Genomic DNA, 12005 nt, shown 5'->3' with positions numbered 1-12005 from the left:
ATATATATATATATATATATATATATATATATATATATATATGTAGAGAGAGAGGTTGGTAGACAGAAAAACAGGTTTATCCATTCATCTATTCGTTGACTGGATGGTCGATCTGCTGGCTGGCTGTTCGATAGATTGAGTGACCGATTTAATGAATGAGTGAGCGGCCAATTGATCGACTGATTGGTTGACTGATTGATTAATCGATTCATTGACTCACTCATTGATCCACTGATTGGCAGGCTGATTGGTCGATTGGTTGATTGATTATTAGGTAGGCGGATGGATGGATGGATAGAGTGAGTAGTTGTGTGGGGGGGGGGCGGGCCGGTGGCCCTACCGGGGGATGGGTCGGCCCATGGACCTACCGGATGATTAAACTTCCGAGAAAATCAGTAAATTACTGCCTTCTTGTCATGGTTTTTAAAATAGGTACACTCCTATTAGTTCAAGACACCGTCATATCACTTCTCCAAATCCCCTTCTCGATCTTTGTCTTATGTTAGGTACATCGATGTACACACGATCATATTACAGGTATGGCAAGTAAGTCACAGTCAGTAGTGAGAATTTTGTGCTTAGTAAGATTTGCTGTAATCCCGTTCTACGTTCACAAGCAAGTAATAATGGGCAAGTCAGTCAACTCATTCGATTGCAAAGTCCTCGTGGATCAGTTTCAATGGTTTGTTTGACAGTATTTTCTGCAAATCATATCGACACTTGTTGTCGAATTCCCTCGCACGCACCAGATAAACGGGTACCTGTCATGTTCGGTACCAAGAACAGAACAGAAAATATCACTGGAAAGGTTGACAGCAGACCGCTTGTACCCATGTACAATGCTCCTCTAGGTAATGGATCTCTCTGAAACTACTCCCTCTCCTGTGGCAGGTGATAGTTTGTTTGTCCCTGCGTGATGCGAAAACCTTTCTACTACAATTGGAGAAAAATTACTATATTGGTAAGCAATCATTCGGACAGCATCACTATCACATGACAGAGAGAGATCGTTAGTGCACATACCGTCACACATGGAAGGGAGCACATATCGAAAAGTAGCTAGAAACTGGGTATTAGATTCACGATCGGGTGAAACAAAATAGACTTGATGATGCAGCTCCAATTTCTGCATGAAAATATCATTTGATGTGGTTGGGTTCATTTGAATCGGTCAAAAAATCGCTGGGTCAGTTGACTTTATTTAGTTAATGGAATAGCGGACAGACACGAACGGACTAAAAACAAACTAAACTTTAAGTGAATCTCTCGTTTGTGATATTTCCGGGCAACTGAATGTGTTGCACCAGGCCGCCTCATGCTTCAGTCGCTACGCTATTCGCAAAACCAGATTGGTTTGCAAATGGGTGTGTATTCGCTAATTTCGCACTATCTGGTTTCAAGTAGAACATAAACTTGACGGAAGCTCTGAGACTGCACCTACCTGATGAGCCCCAAGAAGGGCGAAACCGGTCATGGACTGTCGACGAATTTTCGGCAACCTTATGAGTAGTGCGTTACGAATAGACTTTAAACATTTACCCCGACTTCTTCTGAAAACAAATTGGTTCTTGTCATTCATTAAGAAGTTCAGTTGCCAGGGATTATCCTCGCCAATTTGCATTTTTCACAAATTTTTTCGTCGCCCAACAAATACGGCTGTACGCCTATCTGCATAATTGCGTACCAAATCAGACAGTCCATATTCTTCTTCTAGTGCACGGAGAGGAAAACTTCTCGGCCAACAATCCTGATTTAAAGCAACATCATGTGATACCGATTCGCCTACAACTGAGGACAAAAAACTCGCGCTAATCAGTAAATGCAGTAGACTGAGAGTTGTGACAATGAAAAAGGTCCTCCTGTCTATAGCTGTCAGTTGCATTTCATTATAACTTGTTGACCGATAGAAACCACTGCACTCAGTGTAAACTGATATCGGCCATAAAATATAATTGGGTAGAACATGTGTGGAGAAACTGAAACAGACTAACGTTTTACCATCGAAGCGCATCAATTACTACACTTAAGAGAGAGAGGGAGAGTCAGTTATCAGCAACCAGCGAACAGCGGCCCAAAAGCACGGAAGATTTTGATCACTCACTTTGTTTCTGCTGTAATTAGATAGACAAAGCACTCACTGTGGTGAGTTACTGAGGTCATTATTGCAGAATGATTTTCTGTAGAATTTGTCAGTATTAATGGCTGTGTGAGCGAAATGTTGTGGTTAGTTCAACAACAATGGATCAACAAACTTACTGAAGTACAGTGTACGAAAAGATAGACGAAAAGGTTCTGGACAATCAGCCCTGTGGTGAATGTTCCCGATTACTCGCTAATCGCGGTACTCTTCCGTTATCGGTTCAGCGAATTAGGAGACACAAACAAAGTTCAAAGTGAACAGTACTTGATCTGAAATAGGGGGACATCGAAGGAGGATGACCAAACCGTTCCTAGATGATTTATGCAGAGGTTAGAAATTCCAAAATTATGTAGGGATATGAGGCAAGTGCTTAAAGAAATTCTTCTTAGTCCCAAAGGTCTGAATCACAGAACGTCGTCTGTAAAGACTTTCAGAAACCAGGCTAACTTACCTTTGTGTTTTGTTCGGTAGCAAGTCAATGCAAATGATATTGCATTTAACGCCTACCTTCTGTCAACCTGATGGAATCGCGGGCTGTCAGAAGCACTACATCAAATTCATCATCTTGATTGATAGCAACAGACGTTTTTGCCATCCCTAGTCATTTATAGCGTACGATCGTACCAGAGTAGGTCAGTGTTCACTACGGATCCAGATGTGATTTACTCTGAAATGTCCACATCAATATCAGTATCAGTCAGTCAGTTTAACTTGCCGGGACCTTCTGCACTCCCGAGTGTTGAGTCAGAGAATGCCAATAAGGATAAAACTCAGTCAAGCTATGACAGAGTGAAAAAGAACTGAACACCACCCAGAGTAGAGCAATTTGTCCCGCACACCTTAGACTACCTATCCGAACGAATACCGATTCAGATGAAACCTGTCTGCATGTTAAGGTATACGGATTATGTAAGAAATGCACCAAGTATCTTGATAAAGGTACAAATGCCACCTGACCAAAGCGGATTGTTTACCGCTTGCTAGTGTGCGCTCGATATTTAGGCTGATGGAATACCGCTTCATTTGGGTGTATTTGGTTTAGAAACGACCGTGCATACCAATCTATGATTGACCGTCCCCGATGCACTGCACATCCGGCAACCTAATACTGCAGGGCAGGAAAAACAAGTACATCCGTATATTTGTAATGTACTACCCATAAGGTTGCTGAAAATCCATCGACAGCCCACGACCGGTTTCGCCCTTCTTGGGGCTCATCAGGTAGGCGCAGTTCCCGGGTTTCCGTCAACCTTATGTTCTACTTGAAACCAAATTGCACGAAATTTTTCGAGAAATATACGCATTTGCAAATCAATTTGGTTTTCACGAGAGGCTCAGCTGAGTCTCTCGTTTATGATGTTCTCAGCTGGGTTCCAGGTGAGTCTCTCGAAAGAACCAAATTAGTTTGCAGATGACTGTATATTCGCCAAGTACATCCGTAGATTTTGGTACGGCAGCGAAGCATCAGTGCTGAACAATGATGTCATGCTCTCGATGATGTTGATGACGATATCATTCTTAAAACCAATTTCCTGGTTGTGCTTGAAATTCATTCGTCGCCACACTTTTGGACTTGCCTCCAACCTCCTACAGGGAACTGTTCAGTTGTGACTCAGACCGTTAATTCTCGTGTGTCTTTACCATGTTGTCACATCAGAAACACAGTTAAACCGATTTTAGTATGCCATGTCCTGTTCTGCCTCAGTCCTCGCTAGAAAAGCCCATCGACATATTGATTTCGGGTTCACACTGTGGATTGTCCACTATAAAGGTAGAAATATCCCACCACGGTCTCACCACGCACCACTCACGTGGTCCCTATTTATAGCTAGGTGAACTAATCGTTTGGTGCCCACGACCTTTCGATGTTAGGCGCTTTCAATCATTCATGTCTCTTGGTGCGGCCTATCGTCACGTGATTTAAAGGTGAGTACATTGTTCAGCTTTGGTAGTTGGACTATATCCTACTGAAGTCATTCACGAAAATCTTGAAGTAAGTGCTCCCGACTTTGCCATGGTGGGGTTAGCTGTGTCACCTCAGTGAACCAAACCAAAATATGGCTCAAACAACCAAAACTAACATTTTCACAAAGGCGCTGTTCGATGAATGAATTACTGAAACAACATACAGGCCCACTTTGAGTTTGGTCATCTAGCCTGGGATGAGATTGGAGACACCGATAAAGCGGACCGACTCTCAAACCGTAGACAGCCATCAGAACAGATGAAGACGTTCTTTGATAAAGTCTAGCCTGGGTGGTCAAAACGTCAAACAGTTGCGTTTATTGTATCCACTCTTTAATCATTATTGTCACTGTGACCGAACAATCTACCGCGCCTACACTTTCCACTCCTTCGAACTCATTTCGAGGTGACCAATCACGAGTGGGTATGTGTTAACGAACTATTTTAATCTAATGGATCTTGATGGACTGATGGTTTCAGAGCATTCAGTTCAGTGACGATGGACACCGCCAGTCTCTCGATTATCTCTAGTCAAAATAGAGACGAGTTGAGTGCATTTTTGACTGGACTTGAAATGTAATCAGTAATGCTCCTGAGCCAAGGAATTGATGTAATATCACCGAATCAGTCGCATCGGTTCAGTTCAGCTCAGTCCAGTTATTCAATTGTTAACCACCTACTAATGCCGACTGTCCGAAGCCAGAACTCTGTTTCTACATAATCGTGACTGGAAGAATAAGAATAAAGCCACGAATCCGGAGCCATGGTCTAGCTATTTCCAAAACTTTGAACTGTCACTGATTCGTAATCAAAGATTGGTCAGGAGCAACCTACTGAGGGCGTTCATGCAGCTGCATCACTGTTTGTGTGTTTGGACTGCTTCTAACTGTGTCACTAGCCACGGATGCGACAATCAGGGGAATAATGATAATCTGTCGGATGGTGGGACTCTTTTACTCTCTTACTCAGACTCGTCGGCTGCAACCAGAGACAGAAGCGAACTTGAGGAAGTTAGCAAACCCACTCTTGATTAGGATATCGGTCCGTCGACCACAGGTTTGCGAGTGCGCTTGATACGTAAAGGCATGTCTGTGTCACAGCCGGCTCCGTGCAGCTTCCTGGCCGCGTTTGACCGAACGCGCCAATTGGTCAATCCTCATGGGCCTAGAGTCTCACTGCGCCTTAGAGTTTTAGACTACAACGCTTGTAAGGCCTCACACTGAACGGATTCGAATACGTCGCTTTTTCCCAGCAGAATCAGGTTTCCCTGGTAGTTTGCATATTCACCGAGAGATCAGTCGTAACTCTGTGGCAGTGCAATGATCAATGACCGGATTTTTTACCAGAGTGGACTGTGGTAAAAGCCTACACTCAAACTCTCGATCAACGAGATATGATCTGATTGGCCTTCCAGACACCAGAAATGAATAACCTATGGATACTTGTAGTTCCACACGTAGAACCGGAAGTCAGTTATAACAGGGGAACAGCCAAACCTAGTGACACTGTAAGGCTCGTTACGGAATGACCAGTCACAAGGTAGTGATCAATACAATGCTCCTGACCAACCGTACAGAGGCAGCTAACCACCATGCTACCCTATAAAACCGGTCTGCCTTGGTGTTCGCATCTAAGGTACCAGACCTACGGTTAACTTATGAAGACCCAACTAATCATGGGGTTCCTAAACCATTTTTCTTCGAAGTAAGAGACTGTAGACTGGGGAGATCAGTATACAGAAAGAGGTTGAAGTTGCTAAACGTCTGTAGGAAAAGCTGTTTAATAACCGGCAATTCGGTGCCGTTTTTCGAAACAGAAAAAGGGGGATCGCTCTGGGATCGGTTAAACTATCCGAGATTTTATGTCTTGGGGAAGCTGGCAGTCACATATCATTTCCTAGAACGATAACAAATTCGGCTTCTATGACATCCGATAAGGCCAAACTGCTTCGCCCCTGGTCCACATCATCAAACTCATTCCGGTTGACCGTGTAATGCTTGTTAGAATGGGGAATCCGAACGAACAACCACTAAGTCATAGGGCAACTACGTGTTGTCAATCGCTGCATGATTTGGAATACCATTGAGCTTAAACTGTTGTGGTTAGATCTAAGCGTTGGTAAAATATGTCAACAATTCCATTAAGCTTCAGTTTCAACGGGCTCTTATTCAAGTATTTTTGGCGGGTTGATGATATTTCGCCCTCAATCTTCGACGTACCGAAACCAAATTTTCCCCGGCCTTCAATTCAGCAGGCTGTACATAGGTCCGACCTGAACATCGCTCGACTGCCCAGTCCAGTGACTACTTTTCAGTGTCTTGACTTAACACAAAGGTAAACACAGACACATTGATCATGTGGTGAACATTTCGGTCTGTTTAGCGCCATGCGTCCGGTGTGAGATTTTAGTTTTGATCGAGGTCGACATATGGGGACGTACTTTTGATGTCCTGTTGCTCACGTTACCAGTTGTCGCCCGCCGTGCGTGTGTCCAGCCTCAATTTATTCCACATCAGTCTGTCTGGTTGTTGGCTTACATACATAGCACGCAACATCATCTTCCATGTGCTCTTGTGGTCAGACATCGTGGTGTCCGTTCGGCACAAAACATGACCATAGCTTGTCGTCTACATGAAACGTAAGTGAAGGTCACTCGTCTGACCTGTCATGACTGACGTAGTTGTCCTGGATAAAGAGGAGAAGAAAGCATCATTGACCCGACAACAGACAATTGGATAGACAGTGTACTGGACGAGGCGGGGTAGGTGGGACAGCCTGTCTGCCTCTAAGGTCACGCCCTCTGCAGGGCATTCTTGAAGGTCTGGGCGACTAACGTCTGGCCGGGACAAGAAGATTGGGCGGAATGTCTCGTTCTCTCAAGGGTGGTCTGGTTGTGTTAAGCTTACATCGTCCAGACTGAATGATCAGAAAGTCCAAATGAATTTGTGGCCTATCTTTTTGGTGCTGGACGGTGCATTTATGGCGTGAACGTGGCTTGGAAAGGAACATCCATGCTACTGAGCAGAGATAACACGCAGTTTCACCCGCTTATCTCTACGCGTGGTTTTTCTTTCCAAGCCTCATATCAGACAACTTAGTCGTCCTGGTTAACTTTATGTGCGTTTCAGCGTCTGAGTGCAGACAAATCCGGATAACCCCGATAATTACGTCAATTAAATGAACTCAACAACCCTCAACTACAAGTGTGTACTTTTCTGCTATAGAATATTCTCATCTGGTAGCACGTTAGCCAAGCGTGGCGATCATTTTACAAGCTTTGCATCACTATTCGTCAAGATCTTTACAGTGCGTGGTTGGGCGGTTTATCTGACAGATTACTTGTTGGCTCCATTGTCGGGATAACTCGGTAAATAGTTCACGGGATAATAGTAGTAGTAACAATAAAATAACAATAATAACGGGGCTATCGTTTTCCCTCTCTCTTTGACAATCCCATAAGCAGGATGCTGAGACACAGCATGCTGAAAAATAAACATTCTCTTGTGTTAGATATGTATTCGGCCCTGGGTATGAGGTCAGTCAAATCTTCAAATCAAAATAATGTGTCTGAACGGGGTGAGTTACTATTAGAACCCAGATATCCCGGCAAATGTGTTCGCTTACTGCTTGTCTGGAAATCGTACTGGACATCTATAGGCAGGAGACAATGTCCTCACGGGAACAGACTGGGACTCTCGTGCGTCTGGACATTTTACAGGTCTTTTCTGACAACAAACTGACTCTCCATCCATCGCATGGTTCTCCTGATAGTTTTTGGAGCACTCTCGTCAAAAGTGGCTTGCTCTTATGATTCTTCCGTTATATCGTAATAATAATAATAATAATAATAATAATAATAATAATAATAATAAAATATTCGTTATTTTAATATCGTTATTTTAATAAATATTCGTCCTTTAATTGAAGCCAATCTATACTGAAAAGCCGAGAGGTACAGTACGGCAGCTTCATCCTCACTTTGAATCATCAGTGGTGAGCATCTCACCAAAATCAAGGGAATCTCGAACACGCGACCTCCCGGCCAGTAGTTTGAATAATTAACAGCTTGGCAACGAGCACCTGACCAGTGGTGTGATTAGCTCGTGAGGTGCGCATTGCTGATGATTCCCAATTAGGATTGAACAGCTGAGGAGTGCTTCTCGGTGTTTCCCCTACAGGATGAAATCTAGATGAAATTACAAGTTCCCTTCATACTGTCAGTAGCATTGTTATTATGTGAAAATCAGTCACTGAACAAACATTCCGGCATTTCACACACTACTGTAAAGTGATTATGGATTGACTAATACACTACTCACAAGGTTGCTGAAAACTCTTCGACAGTCCACGACCGGTCTCGCCCTTCTTGAAGATTATCAGGTAAGTGCAGTCCCCGAGTATCTGTCAACCTTATGTTCTGCTTGAGACCAAATTGCACGAAATAAGGGAAGTGCACTCATTTTCAAACAAATTTAGTTTACCTAAAAACATCTTAAACGAGATAATCGGCTGTGTTCCAGGTGAGTCTCTCGCAAAACCAAATTTGTTTGCAACTGAGTGTATTTCGCTTATTCTGGTCTGGTTTATTAGGCTTGAGAACCGATTCTTGAGCCATCAAGGGTGACTAACTATACACTACATGGTTTAGTGTGTTAATTCGGATCTGCGGAAACGCAACACGCCCCGAGTCTATGGTACGGTCTCCCATGCTTGTTCCTTCCACTCCGTAGCACCTAACATGGTAAGTAAAAAAGAAATAAGAGAAATATCGCACATTTAGGATAAATCTCACCAATTTATCACAAGGTCAGATATTCTAGATGAAATGTACGGGTGGCTGGAACAGTCAACTAAAATCCAAAATCTAACATTTTTAGGCGATGAAGGTCGATATATTTACCGTGAGGGTTGATTGTGTGTCTCGTCGGCACACAGTATCCGTTGCGAGTGTCTGATGAGCAGTGCCTCTCTGATGGCTAGACGTACAAAGTTTGAGCCATGCATCGAGATGTTGAAGAATTTTGGATTATGGTCTGTCTCGGGAAAGGGCTTGTTGACGGACACTGTAAGTGTGCGTACTCCATTAGCCCTAGTCCTTCGAGCGTTGTCTCAGCTACGTCTGTGCGTAAACACCGTTATATCCTGCCTATGTAGGTTTCCATTGAGCGGCAGATGGAGTGATGTGTAATGTTTACATAATTATACATATGCATACAGGGAAATAAGGTTGAAATCAAGGGTCCTAGCAATACAACACCAATCAAAACAGAAATTCTGATAGCGGATGGTGTTCGTGATTCAGCAATCACCCGTCTTTCTTGAGGTGTGGACTATCCTCGGCAGTACACGTAGGATCCAATATCTGTGTACCAAATCGTGGGTGAATTGCATTAAATTGGTGAAAACCTTCAGAAATGTTATTGTGGGTATTTGGTAGTCGTCATTGAATCCGTTGTCTGGTATACACTGCGGTTCAACGATCGGAGAAATCGAACTTTGTGGGAGGTTGTGTGAAGTGCACTCCTGCACATGTTCACAACCTGTCTGTGGGTGATACATGCTTCAACTTCATCATCATCATCATCATTATCATCATCATCATTATCATCATCATCATCATCATCATTAACAACAACAACAACATTCTCATCGGTAACCGATACCAGATGAGAACACTGGCGCTTCACTGCCGTACAACTGTGATATCTATTTGAGTCAAATCTGAAAATGAAAGGAAGAATAAATGGCACTGGAAAGGGGACTTAAGGCTAGTCTATCACAAAGATATGAGGTGCCCACATCTTCAACACAATCGGACAATCGAAATAGAAACTGACAGCTTGAACGCTATTGACATCCGCTAGCAGCCTGAAATGTCCCTCCTGACGATGAAATAGTTATGCTTATCAGGATGGAGAAAGGCTTCAGAATGTTTCGCTCCGATCGTATACCCTGAGTTTGGTGAGAAACTTATTTCTGACTCCGCAAAATGACTCCAATTGATCACCTGGCAAACAAATCCGAAGTCGCTTGTGAAGTATGGTATGAAAGTTAAGGGACGATGTCTAAAACCGTCTATAAATGGTGTACAAAAGCATAGTAGACTTCGAATCCTAAAGTACAAGTAGAAGTGGCGAGTTTTTCACCAGATTGAATTAGACAAATGCAGGCTAACCGAGCCTACACTTGAGTTTAATTGAAAAATACTACACGTGTTGTAAAATACTCCTCAAGTCTACGAACCCCTTCGTTCGTGATGGAAGGATGTACCTCTTTGTGCTCCAAAGCGATGATTCATAAGCTATCCCCTGGATACAGCTCCTAGGGAAAGTCTGGTGCATTAATATCCAGGCCATTTTTCGGAACATTGAGAGCCATCCATTCAGATCAGATGGAATCTCCTCTGGATGTTTTAATCTTATTCGCTGAAGCACATTTTTCTGGTTATAAACAATAAGTGGTCGCTTCAGCGGTTCATTCAAGTGAGGAACGGGGACATTCTTGTAAAAATCCAGTCACTTTTTTGTACTCAGAACTACTTGGGTGAAATGAACTTGAATGGTCCGATTCCCATGTGCTCTACACAAGATGCAAGTCCATGAGTCAAACTCGAACGTCCTACGTGAGTTGGTTTGTGGTTATCTGATGTCTGCTCCGGCACAGACAGAACACCGCCTCACCCGAGTGCATGATGTCCTCCTGAAGAAACAACTGATGAACGTGACAGTTGAGAAACCAGTTGCAGTACTCTGTACTCTAATACAAATAGTCCTTGTAATCATTATGGTAGACAAAAGTGATATTTCCGTTTTTTCCGAAATCCCCTGAAACATTCATCTTCCGAGGGCATATTTGTATGAATTGTGGTTGGTAACTTTGAAACTATTCATGCTTCCTCCCCGGTGACGGACATCTGAGAACTGGTCCCGTAGGTTTCCGTCTTTTGCACTGCAATCCAATACTGGAGCTTCTTCGTTTCGAGATACAATCGCCTGAATCTATCGCAGCCAATGTTTTTCGTAGCAAGGCAATGCTGAGTAAACCATTTTATCAGAGGTTTTGACCACCATTACTTACACATAGATCTCTATGTAGTGAATCTGGCGGGAACTCTACATGATATTTACATGTGTACTACCCACACCCTTCTTGTTAACGGAACCTTAGATGAGTTCTTGGGGTAGCCTTTACATCCCTTCACGGCCGGTTTAATTACTTGCAAGTAAAGCGATCGCACTCTACGCTGGAGCATATTCATTCCGGAAAGTAACATCGAAGAAATATTGTGCCGTATGCATTTGATGAATCCGCTGATCTGGGATCATGGTTTGAAACCAGTTGGAACAAGGTGGGAGATGCATAGCCGTTTTAGACATAGAAGGAAAGCAGTCAGTTTATCCAAGTGTTTGTCGTAAGACTCTCGCTGTGTTTGTTCTTATCCTACCGACAACTTTATGCGCCTCGGTGTCCTAGCATCCGCAGCAATCAGCAAAACACTTATTCTGCCCTGATCGACTGTGATTAAAGCGGACGACCATTTCCATAGGTTTCCGATGCAAAACTTCGCCACTATATCATACACGGATTTCTCATGACCGTAGGTGACAAGCCTCAATCTATGACCTACCGACCTAGTTAGCCTCACCTCACTGTGTCCCAATAAAACTCCATTTGTAGTACGACCACACGGCCGCACATTTCACTCACAACAAGCAACCTACTATGTGACAAAGGAATGGAGGGAAACCTCAGAGACATTGGGCATGTTCTGTGGCTTGGTTGGTAGCCACTCAGATAGAAGCCAGATGTCAGTCAAGGATACCAAAAATGAAGCATCACAACCTGCACAACAACAAACGGAAGCAGATTCTAACCCGGGTGTACACACAACACACACACA

At 43.4% G+C, this 12005-nt stretch overlaps 2 protein-coding genes across 2 annotated transcripts; one reads left to right on the top strand and one right to left on the bottom strand.

Moving 5' to 3' along the window:
- Positions 1-3242: 3242 nt before the first annotated feature.
- T265_13039 (hypothetical protein) lies at positions 3243-8525 on the bottom strand (the record flags this gene model as incomplete). The annotated part of the gene is made up of 3 exons (XM_009166883.1): positions 3243-3398; positions 4222-4297; positions 8425-8525. Coding segments are annotated over 3 exons (333 nt in total), but the record flags the coding sequence as incomplete, so codon positions are not given.
- On the top strand, positions 3304-8624 carry T265_13040 (hypothetical protein; the record flags this gene model as incomplete). The annotated part of the gene is given in 4 exon segments (XM_009166884.1): positions 3304-3517; positions 6575-6743; positions 8395-8485; positions 8496-8624. Coding segments are annotated over 4 exon segments (513 nt in total), but the record flags the coding sequence as incomplete, so codon positions are not given.
- Between the last annotated feature and the right edge of the window lie 3381 nt (positions 8625-12005).

The sequence above is a fragment of the Opisthorchis viverrini genome, assembly GCF_000715545.1.
Source record: "Opisthorchis viverrini unplaced genomic scaffold opera_v5_31, whole genome shotgun sequence".
NCBI classification, from domain to species: Eukaryota; Metazoa; Platyhelminthes; class Trematoda; order Opisthorchiida; family Opisthorchiidae; genus Opisthorchis; species Opisthorchis viverrini.
Note: the sequence above shows the minus strand (reverse complement) of the source record. Positions and strands in the feature narration are given on the sequence as shown.